Source organism: Scomber japonicus, chromosome 19 (assembly GCF_027409825.1).
Source record: "Scomber japonicus isolate fScoJap1 chromosome 19, fScoJap1.pri, whole genome shotgun sequence".
NCBI classification, from domain to species: Eukaryota; Metazoa; Chordata; class Actinopteri; order Scombriformes; family Scombridae; genus Scomber; species Scomber japonicus.
The window spans coordinates 28,630,179-28,646,791 of record NC_070596.1 but is presented as its reverse complement, the minus strand read 5'-3'; the positions used below and the strand labels follow the sequence as shown (position 1 = coordinate 28,646,791).

The window sequence follows — 16,613 nt, the reverse complement described above, 5'->3', positions numbered from 1 at the left end:
ATATGTACAAATATATCAATTACATGCTCTCATGCACTGCATTGTAAACAGTACTCTCTCTCTCTTTCTCTCTCTCTCTCTCTTCCTCTCTCTCTCTCTTTTTTTCTCTTTCTGCAAGTGCACAAAAATGACCCACATCTACCCGCCTGCAGTGTAAAAACACACCTATACACACCGAAAATAAAATATCTAACACATATAAATACAAGTGATGCAGCAGCTGAGAACTGAAGAAAAAAAAAACTCCAAATAAAGTGTGTTTGTGTGTTTTATGTGTTGAATTGACTGGAAGAGACAGAGTGTTCCCAGCCAGAGTTAGAGTCAGGTGAGAGCATCAGATCACTGTAGGGCACGTGCAGTTTCAGCACACAGTACCTGCGGTCTAGTTCATTTTGATCGGACGTGACTGTTGAGTAGGGGTTCAGCTCCTGTAAGAGAACACACACACACACACACACACACACACACACACACACACAAAGAACATGTGCACGAAACGACACAGGCGTACCCAGGCGTGTAAACACAAGAACAATTCAACACGAATACACACAAAACAGCACGAGAGACACAACGAGATGATAAAGGTGAACAAAGTGATTCTTAATCTAAACAGTCACGATAATAACCGGTTATTCTTTAGCAGTTTCTCTGCATTGAGAACATTTCATTTCATATTAAAGCGATGGTTCGGCATAATTTCAACCTAGCGTCATATGCACCATGACGTCTATCTAATCAGCGCCTCAGCCTTTTTTTTCTCATTTGGTTGCAAATTAGTGGAGTTAGAGCAGGCGGGGAACTCCGGTCCTCTGAAATGAAGCCAATGCGGAAGTAACTTAGAACTGCATTCTATCAAAAGGCCACCAGGGGGCGACCGTCTCTATACAAGTCAATGGAGAATTCACCAACTTCTCACTTGATTTCTAACCTCAGTAAACGTTTTCAAAATGTGTTTATGGTCTCAATCGCTAGTTTAAAGCCTTCTTCAATGCAGTATGATGTTCATTTGGGACATTTTGGCCTCCCTGATTTTATATGTGACGATAAAGCAGGGTATGCATTAGGGCGTGGCTACGTCCTGATTGACAGGTTGATTGACAAATGTCCTCGAGATCCAGCCCTCGCAACCATAGCAACCTCCCCGCTCCGCCTCATGCCCATATAAGTAGAATCCATGTTTTTATTTTTCCCAGCATGCACCTGAAATTTTCAAGATGGCGCTGCCTAGATTCGAAACTACTGGCTTCCAAGCAGCAGTCCACAAACCAATGGGTGACGTCACGGATGTTACGTCCATTTCTTCTATACAGTCTATGAGTTAGAGCCATCAGCCGAATGTCTTAGTACAGGCGCTAACGGGACCACCAGTGTATCTGGTAAATGACCCCACTAATAATGCCTGGATTGTTATCAAACTTCTACAGTAGTACAAATAAGGTCTTTACTCATAAATCCATGCATTGGAAAGTTTGTAAGTACACCAGGAGTTTATTAAAATAACGATGGCTGATCGTCAAAATCTCATGCGATCACTGAAATACTGTGTGGTTGCGTGAGATTTTAACAATGTTTCCAGCTTTAGCAGTAGCAGCAGAGTAAAAGCCATGAGATACACTGGTGGTCCCGTTAGCGCCTGTACTAAGACATTCGGTTGATGGCTCTACTGTAACTCCACCAATTTGCCACCAAATGAAAAAAAAGGACTGAGGTGCTGATTAGATAGACCTCATGGTGCATATGATGCTAGGTCAAAATTACGCCGAATCATCGCTTTAAGTGCATGTAAAAGTATCCACTTAATAATGAAGAAAAAAAGAAAGATAGATGATAAGCAACATCTATTCACCCTCCATCTGCCACATTCAGTAAATGACATGAACATTAAAAAAAAACACATTAAACAAACACAAGGTGGTGGGAGCGTCGGTGTACTCACAGTCAGAGGTTTGGTTTTGGGTCGGGGGTTTATCTTGGGTGGGGTGTGGCTCTATGGCCTCCATGGGAATCTGCACAGGAGGGGGGGCAGAGCTGCGGGGCTGAGAGGCACAAAGAGGGGAGGGGTCGGCATGCTGGACAAACTGGGAGCTTAAAGGATGAAACTGGAGATTTTCTATATTTTTCTTATAGTCAACAAATCTCAACCAACAATGAACTGATCTACTCACAATATTATGTTTGTATTAAAGGCTGATATAGCTTATTCCTTCATTGTTTTCCAAAAACTATGAAAAATTGAACCACACTGCTGCACTGGGTGACATTTTCCTTCATTATAAACATGCACATTGTAGTTTATTTAGACTCAAAGTGGACAGAAGGTAGTCTTATTAAGATAGGGAGTTTAAGCATTGGGAGATGTTCAGATAATTTACAGACAATACAATTTTATTTTTTAACACTTTAGTTTGCACACCTTAATACCATATCCACTGTTCTTAACAGTGTTAATGAGAATAAAATCAAACTCACTCATTGAATTTGGAAAATAGATATGATGCTTTATGTTAATTTAACTTTATGGTAACTCAACATTTTTATAACAAGATGAGGCTGTCAACCTGCTGCCAAAAAGGGAAGTAGGAAACTCTTATTTTGAAGGCCCTTCCATTTGAAGAACTCATTCTTTATAACCTCTTTTGCATAGTAAAACATTCAGACTATGACCTGATGATTGTACTGAATTAAATGTTGAATAATCACCAAAGTTACTACAGTTGATCCTTAAGGTGGACATGAATGTCTGAATCACATTTCACAGCAATCCATCCAACAGTTACCAATCGTCAACCAATCGGAAGATCAGAGGTTTCATTCCTGATTTCTCCAGTCTATATATTGAAGTGTCCCAAATTACTCCCAATGGCAGTACTAGCAGGTGTGTGAATGGGTGAATGTGAACTTGTAGTGTGAAAAAAATGCTTTGAGTGGTCAGAAGACTAGAAAGACAATGTAAATGGAGTCTATTCACCATTTAAACCATCTCAGAAGAAGGAGACACAATGAATCACGAAAAAGAAAGAAAAGAAAAAGAGCATTGGTCAAAGCTCAAACGATGGAAAACCAATTTAATCCTTAAATTTAGCCAACTTTTACATGTCAAAACAGGTTGATAGGAACACACCTATAGTTGGTTTTGGTCTTTTGTTGGGATTGGTTGACAGGAAATATAGATTCAACCCAGTTTCATCCTTCTATCACAATCATCAGTAGAAACACTGAGTGAGGATATATAAGTGAGCACACAGATGCTGTCAGAGTGTTTTAAAGTGTTGGAGCACAGTGATGGAGAGGTTGACAGATACACTAAGAGGAGCACGGACACACAAAAAGACTGTAGTAAGTGTTATACAGTGCCTTTTCAGCAGCACTGTGGGACAGAGAGGAGAAACACACAATATTAGTCAGTTAAAACAAACCCAGGAGCGACACAACCACGACAGATGGAGCGACACACTTTTAACCCTCCTGTTGTCCTCAGGTCAAGGAAGGATAGAAGGAAGGAAAAGAGGAAGGAGGAAAAGAGGAAGGAGAGAAGGAAGAAAAGAGAGGAAGGAGGAAGAGAGGAAGGAGAGAAGGAAGGATAGAAGGAAGGAAAGGAGGAAGGAGGAAAAGAGGAAGGAGAGAAGGAAGGATAGAAGGAAGGAAAGGAGGAAGGGAGAAAAGAGGAAGGAGGGAGGAAGGAAGGAAGGAAGGACAAGAGGAAGGAAGGAAAGGAGTACAGAGGAAGGACGGAGGAGGAAGGATGGAAAGAAGGAAGAAGGAAGGAAGGAAGGAAAGGAGTAAGGATGAAAAGAGGAAGGAATTTAGGAGAGAAGGGAGGAAGGAAAGAGGGAGGAAGGAAAGGAGGAAGGAAGGAAGCAAGGAAGAACAGTCAAAAGAGATGGGGTCAATTTGACCCGGGAGGACGACACAAGGGTTAAATACACAGTAACCCCCCCCCCCCCCCCCCCGCCCCTCCCCCCAGTAGTATCTGTGTGTGCGTTTAATTACTCCTTTATGGACAGTTCCCCCTCACCTCCTCGTCGCTCTCTGGCTCGACCACCCTCTTCTCTTTCTTCTTCCTTTTCTCGTCCTCCTTCTTCTTCTTGTCTTTGTCTGGCAGGATGTCGTCCAGCCAGGCCAGGTCGTGTTGTGAGAACATCAGATCGAGCAGTTTCCGGACGACCATCAAACCCAAAATCTGGATACAGTGGAAAGAAAGAAAGTTAACCCTCGACAAATAGGAGTTATAAGAAGCTGTGAGAAGGATTGTTGTTTGCCTTCAGAACAGAAAATACCGTATTATACAAAGATTATTTTAAGGGCTGTCAGCGTTAACGCGTTAATCATGATTAGATTAATGCAATCCATAACGCGTTAATTTTTTTTTAATCGCATTTTAATGTTGCAAGCCTTTTTGTCCCTTCTACTCCCCCGTAGACGGCTCCTCTAGCTGTAGCGCTATGCTTTGAAGTGGCCTCCTGCAGTAAACCTACCGCGCTGATGGAAAGTAAGAGAGCTACTGGACTTTTGAACGGCTTGTTTAACTTTAAAACACTTCCAGACGCTTCAGTTGACAAGTCAAAAGTAAAATGCAACCTGTGTCAAACGGAGTTTAACTTCCACCGGAGTACGTCGAGTTTGAGTTAGCACCTCCACGCTAAACACCCAGGTGCAGCCAAGTGAGCCTCAGCTCCACCAAAGGACCATTTTGGAGTGTGGGAGTCGCAGCAGAGCCGTGATTGATTCCCAGTTAAGACACTCTGGTAAGAAATGCTTTACATTATGGGCATAAAACTGCCTTGAAATGTAAAATAACAGGATTTTCGTGATTAACTATGGAAATTCTGCGATTAATCTCGATTAAAAAAATTAATCGTTTGACAGCCCTAATAGTAAATGAACGACGGAGTGATTTAGTTTTGAATTTTAGCTTGACACATGTTTCATTACCCAGCTGGTCCTCATATTTAATATCATTTAACTACGAGGATAATGGGGTGGAAGATGCAGCAGTACATCTGGAGCTGGCACCATTTATCAAAGTGGCTTAAAGTTGTCTAAAGTTTAGTCAACTTCAGACGTTTAAGAAAAACACCCTTCGATTAATGTCTGAAGCAGTGATAAATACCTCAAATAGAAAAACAAAGATAAGATATTCAGAGTCACACCCGGTCGAAGACACACTCACCATTACTGGGAAGATGATGGCCAGGAAGGTTGACTTCAGGATCCAGAGGACGGCGAGACAGAGGATCTGGACCAGCGTGAAGAGATGGACGCGCCTCAGAGGAACGTGACGCAGGAAGGAGAAGTCTGGCTGGTGTTTGGCCGGCATCAGACACAGCTTGATACGCTCCCAGAACTGAGACAGGAAATACAGAGGAGGTCTCAAATGTTTAAAGTGATTATACGATTATACTAAGAATCCAATCTGAGGTTTAGCAATGCAGATAAATATGGGATCGCTATTAGAATGGGTTCACAACCTAATAAACAAAACCATTCACCATGCCTTTATAAGAGGAGCTTTATTGTAAAGTGGTAGCATCATTTTCACCATGAAATCAGACAATCATCTTTAATCTACCTGGATGCCGCTTAGTGAGGCCACGCCCATGTAGAGAAACACTCCATAGAGGACCGGCATCGGGATGTACTGCAGGAAACAAACAGCTGTTAAAAAGGTGAAACTGAAACTTTACAGGTGTAAATAAACAAAGGTGTAAAGTAAAAGAAACTGTTTAAGCAGTTTTATTTATATAGCACATTTCATACACAATGGCAACTCAATGTGCTTTACATAAAACAGAAAAACATGTAATTTGAGAAACTTAAAACATACAACTCCCCCCCACCCCCATAATAAAAACAAAGTACAGAAAAATAGAAAGACATAAATAAAATGCTAGAATAGAGCTTTAAATATAAGATTGCAGCATAAAATAATGATTTGCTTTAAAATCATTAAAAGGACATAGAGTGCAAATGAAAGATTAAAATGTAAAGTGCTTTAAAAGAGTTCAATCATAAACTCAGGAGAAGAGAAGTGTTTTTAACCTGGATTTAAAAATGATAGTAGTTTGGTAGTTTGTTCCAGTTGTGTAAAAGTTGCTTCATCATGTTTAGTTTGAACTCTGGGCTCAACTATCTGACCTGAGTCAGTAGATCTCAGAGCTCTGGGCTCAACTATCTGACCTGAGTCAGTAGATCTCAGAGCTCTACTGGGTTTATATTCTACTAACATGTCATTCATGTATTCTGGACCTAAACCATTCAGTGATTTGTAGACCAGTAGCAGAACTTTAAAATCTATTCTATAGCTGACTGACTATAGCAATATTGTCTGAGGTTTTAAACCTCCACACATCAAATTATTGTTTTGTTCTTTTTAAATATCTGGCGTTTCAAGATGTTAAAGGTGTATTAATATCTTGACATTTTGACTGTGTTATTATGCTTAAGTGTCCCTCTATCCCACTGACACCTGAAATAACACAAAATAACTTAACACTCTGTACATTTAGATAAGGGCGGTTAGACATCATGTCTTGATAAAAGAAGAAAGCCCATTGGTGAAATGAGGGTCGGGACTTGTTCAGACATGTCTGTGATGACAGGAGGACAAAGAACTGAACATTTTAAGAAGGCAGATATTACAGCAACACTCACTGCTTATCTTCTAACTAACCTGGAGAACAGGAGCGAGGAAGACTGAGACTCCAGTCAGAACGAACACCAAAATGCCGGTCAACCTCTGCTCCCTAAATATGAAGAATCACACCATATATTATGAATGCATACAGTGTAAAAGATTCACACACACACACACACACACACACACACACACATACACAGTGTAAGGAAACTCTTACCTGACTCCGAGGAACTGGGGCTGCTCTCCGGGAGCGCTGGATTCACTTTCCATCTTCAGAGAGTCGATGTGGGCGATGGAGATGACGGTAGCTGCTACGTACCAAGGTAAACCCATGAAAGAGCACACGGCCATCAGGACTCCCACCCAGAACAGGTCCAAGTGGTAGCCGCAACCTTTCTGCAATCGTGTTAAAAACACAGCAGGTGACAAAACATCAGGTGAATCCACAGCTGAAGGATTCGAGGAAATTATCTAAGATCTTGTGTTTCTTTTTGACCAACTATTGGCTGGTGTTTGAGGTCTACATCAAATATATCTTACAAACTGATCTTGTTTCTACAGTCAGTCAGAGTAAAATTAACTAAACTTCATCTATTGAAGTCCGTGTAAAGTAAGAATAAATGTGTTCTGAGTTTGACATACCACAGAAAAGTGTGTTGTTAACCACCCTGCCAAATTTGAATGATTAAAAAAATCGCCAAATATATGAAAATAGGCTTCAAAGTTGTGTAAAAATCAGCCTCTTTCTCTGCTCCCAAACACTGTGGGCGTGGCCGCCGAGTCCGCTGAAGCCCCGCCCCCTACTAAGTGTCACCTGTCAATCAAAGTCACCACCTCTACCAGAAACATGGACGCTATATCTGAGAGCTTTCTGCTGCTAACTCAGCTGCTAGCTCAGCGGCTAACTCAGCTGCTAGCTTGGCGGCTAACTCAGCTAACTGGCTAACTGTAGACTGTAGTAGTAGTAGTGTGTGCTGAATGTATTTATACCTCTACAGCAGCAGGGGCGGGTCTATGCTAATCACTAAATCCTGAACACAGAAATCTTGAAACACAGAAGCCTAGCTCCACAATTCAAATCCAAATGGTTGAAATGCTTTTTACACATTTAAAAAAAAATACATTTATGACCTATTTAATGTGTTTAGAAGAAAATGTCTGAATTCACTTTCCACAGACCTTCAGCTTGTTTTCCTTGCGGTTGACGATGACGGCGCTGATCTGCTGGTCCATGAAGATGAGGATGGTGACCAGGAGAGCGGGAACGAAGCTGGCCACGTACCACCACCAGGGGTTCTTACCAAACGGCATAATTATCCAGCCACGGTCAGGACGTGTGGGCTGCATCATACACACACACACACACACACATTATAATCATGTTTAAACACACAGAACGGGTCAACAGCTTACATCCAACTTACACACCGATAATAGTAGTACTAAAACATCTAAACATACTAACTACTTATGCAGTGGTGGAAGAAATAGTTTGAAGCACCAGAACAATTATGTTAAAATACTCCATTACATGTAAAAGTCCTGTTAACAAAAAGAACGTTCTGATTCACAAATGTGTTTTCCGTTTTTTGACTTTTTTTTTATCAATTATTTTAGTTTTATATTTTTGTGAAATATTGAATTTAACCATCTGACTTTGGTGGAATTGTTTTCAATTCATAAAGCAGGTCCCCAACCATCCATTTTAATGCACATTTTCAAAATTTAGTGGCAAGGCTGAAAATTCAAGGGGGAAAAAAACATATTGCAAGAACATATTCACACTGTACTGATGTGTAAAAGTAGCTGTGTGGATAAAAAGCCAATGTAGCCAACAGACTGAGTGAATAAATAAATAAATAAATAGAAGAGCTGAAAACATCAGATCTGTGTGGAATAAAGTTACCACTACTACTATTTTTAATGACATCTCATTGTGTCCTTTTCTTCTGAAACAGTTTAATGACACTGACTGGAGAATTAGCGCCACTAACCTTTTATCTCTCTATGGTCACATAATAGTAGTGGATGGAAACAGGCTTTAATTTGCATTTTTCTTTTGCTGCTTTTCTGGAAATTTGGTTGAAATACGCACTAAATCGGAAACAGGGCTACAGACATCTGAAATGTGACTCCCTCTCTCCTTCCTTCTTCCCTCCCTCCCTCCCTCCCTATCTTCCTTTCCTTCCTTCCTTTCTCCCTCCTTTCCTTCCCTCCTTCCGTCCTTCTTCCCCCCTTCTTTCCTTCCTTCCTTCCCCCCTTCCTTCCTTCCTCATTCCCCTCTTCTTTCCTTCCTTCCTTCTTCCCTTCCTTCATTCCTTCCTTCTTTCCTCCCTCCCTCCTTCTCTCTTTCTTTCCTCCCCCTACCTTCCTCCCTTCCTTCTTTCCTCTGTGCTTCTTTCCTCCCTCCCTCCCTCCTATCTTCCTTCCTTCGTTCCTCCCTCCTTCTCTCTTTCTTCCCTCCCTCCCTCCTTCCTTCCTTCCTTCCTTCCTTCCTTTCTCCCTTCTTTCCTTCCTTCCTTCGTTCTTCCTTCCTTCCTTGACTTGAGGACAACAGGAGGGTTAAGTGCAGTTCTGGAGTAAATGTACTTACTTATTTTCCACCACTGCTAAAATAAACACACAAACAACACATAAACATGCAGAAGTGTATTTATGGTATAAATACACACATAACTTAGTGAGGAATCAAATACCTTGATCTCAGTTGGAACGATTAGTTTGGGTGTGTCTAACCCGATCAACATATCCAGACCCACAAAGGACATGATTGACATGAAGATGGCAAAATCACTGATTAGCTTCCTCAGCTACACACGCAAGAGAAGAAGAAATGTACAAGGAGGAAGGAGAGGAGATGAAGACAGGAGAGAAAGAAGAGAGACTCTGTAACATAATTATTACCTTTTTAATAAATCACACACACACATTTCTGATTCAAAGTGATTAAAAAACGACATCCTGGAGGAGAGAAATGCATCCGAAGTACAACACAAGAAGTCAGGAAAGATAAAGGGAAGTACTGAGGGAAGACGTGGACCTTGATCTCAGTGGGTACGTGCAGTTTGGGGGTCTCTAGCTCCATCAGGCAGTCCAACCCACAGAAGGTCAGGATGGAAATGATGATGGAAAAGTCGCTGATGAATTTTCGGATCTGGGAGCGCAAACAGGGAGAGGAGGAGGAGGAGAGAACATGGGAGAGGACGTTCAGGTAAGGGTAACAGAGGTTTTAAAGGTAGAGGTTTGGGTCAAGAGGAGGGAACAAGATGCATGCACATATTCAGTAGTTTAAAAAATTAAGTAAAGGGATATTCAATATTTCTCAGCAAATCCCATTAAAAGATTGAAGCACTTCACATGCATTTGTCATGCGAAAACAGCTCTTAAATCTCTATGGCTGCGTTCACACTGCAAGCTAAAACCCGATATTTAGCCAATCTAGATTGGAACCAGATGCTCTTATGAAGTCTGAACAGTCATAAATCACATGAGATCCGATTTTTGCAAACCAGATTGAAACCACCTTTGGGAGGAAGTTTCAAATCTCATGTGGGCAGATGTGTCTGAGTCTGAACAGCTCCAAACACTCATATCAGATTTGACTGTCCGTGACGTCTCTCTACGTCTCTACGCTACGTCACTCTATGAGACACCAGACCCGCGCTTATTCCAGTTGTTGTTGCTAGGTGATATCACTGGAGGGCTTATTCCAGTTGTTGTTGCTAGGTGATATCACTGGAGGACTTATTCCAGTTGTTGTTGCTAGGTGATATCACTGGAGGACTTATTCCAGTTGTTGTTGTTGCTAGGTGATATCACTGGAGGACTTATTCCAGTTGTTGTTGCTAGGTGATATCACTGGAGGACTTATTCCAGTTGTTGTTGCTAGGTGATATCACTGGAGGCAACGGAGGACATAAACATCAGTCCATGGACAGAGGACCAAACCAAATTCTTAATCTTTGGGGAGATGGCTCCGTTCAAGCTAAGCTTGAGGGTTTGTTGTTGCTATCACTGTTGCCCCGGCAACCTGTCGGATTGGTCATTAATGTGGCCCAGTCTGACCAGAGCCAAATCTGATTTGGACACTTGCTAAAAACAGTGTGGACAGTCAGGCCTAAAAATCAGATTTGAGAAGGAATCAGATTTGAATCAGATTTAAGTCTTACCGTTGTTGGGAAGTAGCGGCTGGACTTGAACTTCTTGAGCGAGACGGTCATGGAGTAGGTACCGAAGAAGAGGATGAAGGACATGAGGGCCAAGTCGGGAACATACTTACAGGAGTTCCCCACCAGCGTGCCGCCATACTTCACACACTCTTTCTTACTCAGCTGACTCCAGTCCAGGTCTGTCATGTTAAACTGCACAGACAGGACGAAAGGAGGAGGAGGAGGAGGAGGAAGAGGAAGAGGAGGAGGAGGAAGAGGAGGAGGAGGAGAGCAGGGATGGGGGAGTTGGTGAACAAAAGGTAAAGTGGGTAAAGACGTGGACAAGAAGCACGAACGAAAAAAAGAGAAAAGAGACAAGCGATAACAGAAGAAAAAAATACAGAACAATAGAAAAATAGGAGCCATAATCTTCTATACCAAGGGTGTCAAACATGCGGCCCGTGGGCCAGAACCGGCCCGCCAAGGGTTCCGCCCCGGCCCACTTCCTGTCTTCTTTTCCTTCCTTCTTTTCATTTTTTGTTACTTAATTCCTTCCTTCCATCTTTCCTTTGTCTTCTTTTCCTTCCTTCTTTCCACCTGTCCTGTCTTCCCTCCATCTTTTCTTCCTTCTTCTCTTTCCTTCCTTTCTTCCTTCCATCTTTCCTTTCTGTCTTCTTTTCCTTCCTTCCTTCCTTCTCCTCCTCCTTTTCCTTCCGTCCGTCCTTCCTTCCTTCCTCCCACCTGTCCTGTCTTCCTTCCATCTTTCCTTCTCCTCCTCCTTTTCCTTCCTTTCTTCCTTCCATCTTTCCTTTCTGTCTTCTTTTCCTTCCTTCCTTCCTTCCTTCCTTCCTTCCTTCCTTCCAGCTGTCCTGTCTTCCTTCCATCTTTCCTTCTCCTCCTCCTTTTCCTTCCGTCCTTCCATTTGTCCTTTCTTCCTACCTTCCTTCTTTCCTCACTCCTTGACTCCTTTATTTCTTCCTTCCTTCCTTCCTTCCTTCCTTCCACCTGTCCGTTCTTCCTTCCATCTTTCCTTTCTGTCTTCTTTTCCTTCCTTCCTTCCTTTCTTCCTTCCATTTGTCCTTTCTTCTTTTCTTCCTACCTTCCTTCTTTCCTCACTCCTTGACTCCTTCTTTCCTTCCTTCCTTCCCTCCTTCCTTCCATCTTTTTAATGATCTGGCCCACATCAGATCAAATTGGACTGTATGTGGCCCTTGAATGAAAATGAGTTTGACACCTCTTCATTTACTCAGGTCATCTTCATAAAGGGGAATAACTCATATAATTCATATAAGTGATGCTAATCTGAAGCTCCTTTATCGTCGTCTTTCACTTACCATCAGAGTCATGTTATCATCTGAGAGCGGAGCTGAAACATTCAAGCCCAGCGCAGATGCTGAGGAGGGAAAAAAAAAAACACAAGAGGGAAAAGTGAATAAATGATGACAGGTAAAATCCAGTGTAGTGCTTTATATGAATGAACCAATATTACTGTAATTAACCCTCATGTCGTCCTCCCGGGTCAAATTGACCCCATCTCTTTTGACTGTTCTTCCTTGCCTCCTTTCTTCCTTCCTTCCTTCCTTCCTTCCTTCCTTCCTTCCTCCTTTCCTTCCTCCCTCTTTCCTTCCTCCCTTCTCTCCTAAATTCCTTCCTCTTTTCGTCCTTACTCCTTTCCTTCTTTCCTCCCTTCCTTCCTTCCACCCTCCCTCCTTTCCTTCCTCCCTTCCTTCTGTCCTTCCTCTTTTCCTCCTTCTTCCTTTCCTTCCTTCCTTCCTTTCTCCTTTCCTTCCTCCGTTCTCTGCTAAATTCCTTACTCTTTTCGTCCTTACTTCTTTCTTTCCTTCCTTCCTTCTTTCCTTCCTCCCTCCCTCCCTCCCTCCTTACTCCTTTCATCCTTCCTCTTATCCTTCCTTCCTTCCTACTAATTGATAAACCACCATATCAACTAGTTTGGCATGATCTTACATTATAACTTTTATATTAAATAAAGCTAATGGAATACTATTGTTCTAAATATTACATTTAATCTGGGTAACCATGGAGATCAGGAAACATTTACATTATTAGTATAAGTCCACTTAAATACACTGTAGGTGATAAAATATTAAATATCCATCATTCTACTGTGTTTACACCATTTGACATTTTCAGGAGCATTCAGTCTTACTTTTGGTAAGAAAATGGTGCAAATGTCATTTCAAATGATATAAAACCAACAAAAATACTAAATGTACATTTTAACAAACCTGACGCTGCTTTTAAAACTAGTTTTAACATATTTTTGAATTGCTCATCTTGCCAACCCTTATTTGTCACTAAGCAATATAACACATATATAACATGCTCTAACAAGGTCATACTCACTTTTTCAGACAGCATCCAAAAATGAGGCAGAAACAGAATATAAATCACAAAGTAAAGATCAAATATTTTCATCTGATCACACAAATATATGAACATTTATATGAACATAAAGTCGTAATGCTGGTTAAATTACTAAAATGGGAATGAACTATTTGGGACAGATGTTTGTGGCCCCCAGATGGTGAATTGTAACAGCTCTGGTGGTTCAATTTCCCCTCTTGCATCATCATCAGGTCAAAATTAACAAAAACATGCTAAACTAAAAACATCCCCATCAACCTCAGCTGTGTTTTAATACATTATTTTACTGCTTACATAATTAATGCAAGTGGCTATTTGTGTCAGTTTTAAAGGAATAAAGACTTTCATCTCACTATTATGATGTGATTTAATATGATCACAGGTTTCCAGAGTTTGCAGACTCACCCTGGTCTGGAGCGAGGCATTCACACCGGTAGGACGTGATGTAATCAGGCTTGAAGCCGCGGTTGATTGGGTAATACTTAAAGGATCCAACCTGTAAGGAAATAAAACATTTTTCTTCCTTTAACCTTCATCCTTCGTCCTCCTGGGTCAAATTGACCCCATCTGTTTTGACTGTTCCTTCCTTCCTTTCTTCCTTCTGTCCTTCCTTCCTTCTTTTCCTCCTTCCTTCCTTTCTTCCGTCCTTCCTTCCTTCCTCTTTCTTTCTTTCTTTCTTTCTTTCTTTCTTTCTTTCCTTCCTTCCCTTCCCCTTCCTTCCATCTTTTCCTTCTTCCTTCCTTCCTTCCTTCCTTCCTCCTTTTCCTTTCCTCCCTCCCTTCTTTCCTCCATCCTTCCTTTCCTTCCTTCTTTCTTTTCCTCCTTTCCTTCCACCTTTGCTTCCTTCCTTCCTTCGTCCTTCTTTCCTTCCTTCCTTCATTCCTTCCTCCCTTCTTTCTTTCTTTTCTCCGTTCCTTCCTCCCTCATTTCCTTCCTTCTACCTCCCTTCCTTCCTTCCTTCCTAATTATGAGTCAGATTAAGAACAGTATGTGTTGTGCTGCTTGTCTGCGTGGGTTCATGTATCGTCAAACAATTTGGTGTTCGTCCATATCACATGACCCTTGACCCTGTTACCCACCATCTTCTTAATGGCGTCAGAGATGAATATGAAGGAGATGAGGCTGGAGAATCCCTCCTCAGTGAAGCGTGTCATGTACTGGATGATGTAGCTGGCGTCCGTCACCACCAGCAGGAAACACTGGAGACACGAGTGAATGCCGATCCACAGACGCAACTCCATGTAGTCTATATCGTTATTCCTGTGAAGACAGAGAATACCTGTTATTATGGCTGCGTTCACACTGCAAGCTAAAATCCGATTTTTAGCCAATCTAGATTGGAACCAGATGCTCTTATGAAGTCTGAACAGTCAGAAATCACATGAGATCCGATTTTTGCAAACCAGATTGAAACCACCTTTGGGAGGAAGTTTCAAATCTCATTTGGACAGATGTGTCTGAGTCTGAACATCCAAACACTCATATCGGATTTGACTGTCCGTAACGTCTCTCTACGTCTCTACGCTACGTCTCTCTATGCGACACCAGACCAGCGCTTATTCCAGTTGTTGTTGCTAGGTGATATCACTGGATGACTTATTCCAGTTGTTGTTGCTAGGTGATATCACTGGAGGACTTATTCCAGTTGTTGTTGCTAGGTGATATCACTGGAGGACTTATTCCAGTTGTTGTTGCTAGGTGATATCACTGGAGGACTTATTCCAGTTGTTGTTGCTAGGTGATATCACTGGAGGCAACGGAGGACGTCGTAAACATCAGTCCATGGACAGAGGACCAAACCAAATTCTTAATCTTTGGGGAGATGGCTCCGTTCAAGAGAAGCTCGAGGGTTTGTTGTTGCTGTCGCAATTTTATGACATCACGCAATACACGCTAGATGACGCCTCCTCTACGACGACGTTGCCACGGCAACCTGTCATTAATGTGGCCCAGTCTGAACAGAGCTAAATCCGATTTGGACACTTGCTAATAAAACAGTGTGGAACAGATTTGAGAAGGAATCAGATTTGGATGTGTGTGTGTGTGTGTGTGTTTTTCTTACTTGCTGAATTCAAAAAGCAGTTTCTCAAAGATGAGGATGGGTCCAGTAGAGCTGAGGATGATGAGAGGTTGGCCGCCAAACACACAAAAGACAGTCCCTGCTAAAGCCGTGCCAAGGAAGCTCTCCATCACACCCTGAGAGAAGCAGATAGGCCCGTCACACAGGCATAAAGGGAGGTTTTGTCAAATGTAAGACTGGCTGGAGGGTTTCTCTTTACTGGCTCATTACACTTTCAGCAGTGCTTGTTCTTAATCCTTCGGACCCGAGGCTTTTCTTGCTCCTTTTGAAGCTCTTTAGTTACAGGCTTTAAGAGGAGTCAGAACATGCTTTAATCAGGCCATATGTTGTTATTTAGGTCAGAAACACCATGCATGTTGGTTATATTAAAACATTAAAACATAGTGAAAATATATGTAGATTTATATCAATGAAATTTAGGAGAGTCAGTCAGCTGAAGAGATTAATGAACTTGGGCTTTGAGACACAGTGATGGTCATTTTTCACCATTTTCTGACATTTTATAGATCAAAAAACTAATTTAGATGAACAGATTAGTTGATAATTACAATACTTGTTCATTTCAGCCCTAGTGTCAGTGTTCAAGCCTCAATAAATGTGACAAAAAAACATGATTTTATTGGCTGTGAGCTACATATTCCTGCTGTTATCAATGGATTCCTGTGAGACTGAAGACGACAAGATGGTTATAAGGCAAGATCTGCATGTTTCTATGAGGAGAGTCTTCTTTAAAAATTGACTTCACATGTAGATTTAAGTCAAACTGAATCCAACAAGGTGTGTATCATGTCTGTGTGTTCAGATTTGACTGATTTATGACTCCAAGAAGAAGGAGTGCGCTTAATTATCGGGTGCAAAGGGTTAAAAGTTATTATTTTCCGTCACCTGGTAATTGTCGGTAGCATCGCCCAGAAGTCCTCCAAAGGTGATGGCGTTGGTGATGCAGCCCAGGTAGATGAAGAGCACAGCAGAGATGGTCTGGATATGGAAGCCATCGTAGATATCACTACAATAAAACGGCATCTTCCTTTTGATGTCCAGCCATAATCCACCACAAAATCTATCAAGAGAAGGTAGAGAACATCATGAGTCATTACCAGGCGGGGAGTTCTGGTCCTCTGAAATGAAGCCAATACGGAAGTAACTTAGAGCTGCATTCTATCAAAAGGCCACCAGGGGGCGACCGTCTCTATACAAGTCAATGGAGAATTCACCGACTTCTCACTTGATTTCTAACCTCAGTAAACGTTTTCAAAATGTGTTTATGGTCTCAATCGCTAGTTTAAAGCCTTCTTCAATGCAGTATGATGTTCATTTGGGACATTTTGGCCTCCCTGATTTTATATGTGACGATAAAGCA

At 41.7% G+C, this 16,613-nt stretch overlaps 1 protein-coding gene across 1 annotated transcript in view; it reads right to left on the bottom strand.

The window, feature by feature from the left end:
• LOC128379909 (electrogenic sodium bicarbonate cotransporter 4-like) overlaps positions 1 to 16,613 on the bottom strand; it is a 41,953-nt gene that overhangs the window by 2,292 nt on the left and 23,048 nt on the right. Inside the window, exons 12-25 of the mRNA XM_053339548.1 lie at positions 16,139 to 16,313; positions 15,236 to 15,369; positions 14,253 to 14,433; positions 13,579 to 13,669; positions 12,123 to 12,181; positions 10,810 to 11,001; positions 9,337 to 9,450; positions 7,820 to 7,981; positions 6,858 to 7,036; positions 6,674 to 6,746; positions 5,573 to 5,641; positions 5,174 to 5,347; positions 4,019 to 4,183; positions 376 to 428 (exon numbers count right to left, since the gene is read on the bottom strand). Of these exons, the coding sequence (XP_053195523.1) occupies positions 376 to 428; positions 4,019 to 4,183; positions 5,174 to 5,347; positions 5,573 to 5,641; positions 6,674 to 6,746; positions 6,858 to 7,036; positions 7,820 to 7,981; positions 9,337 to 9,450; positions 10,810 to 11,001; positions 12,123 to 12,181; positions 13,579 to 13,669; positions 14,253 to 14,433; positions 15,236 to 15,369; positions 16,139 to 16,313 (1,821 nt within the window). The remainder of the gene's footprint in view (positions 1 to 375; positions 429 to 4,018; positions 4,184 to 5,173; positions 5,348 to 5,572; positions 5,642 to 6,673; positions 6,747 to 6,857; positions 7,037 to 7,819; positions 7,982 to 9,336; positions 9,451 to 10,809; positions 11,002 to 12,122; positions 12,182 to 13,578; positions 13,670 to 14,252; positions 14,434 to 15,235; positions 15,370 to 16,138; positions 16,314 to 16,613) is intronic.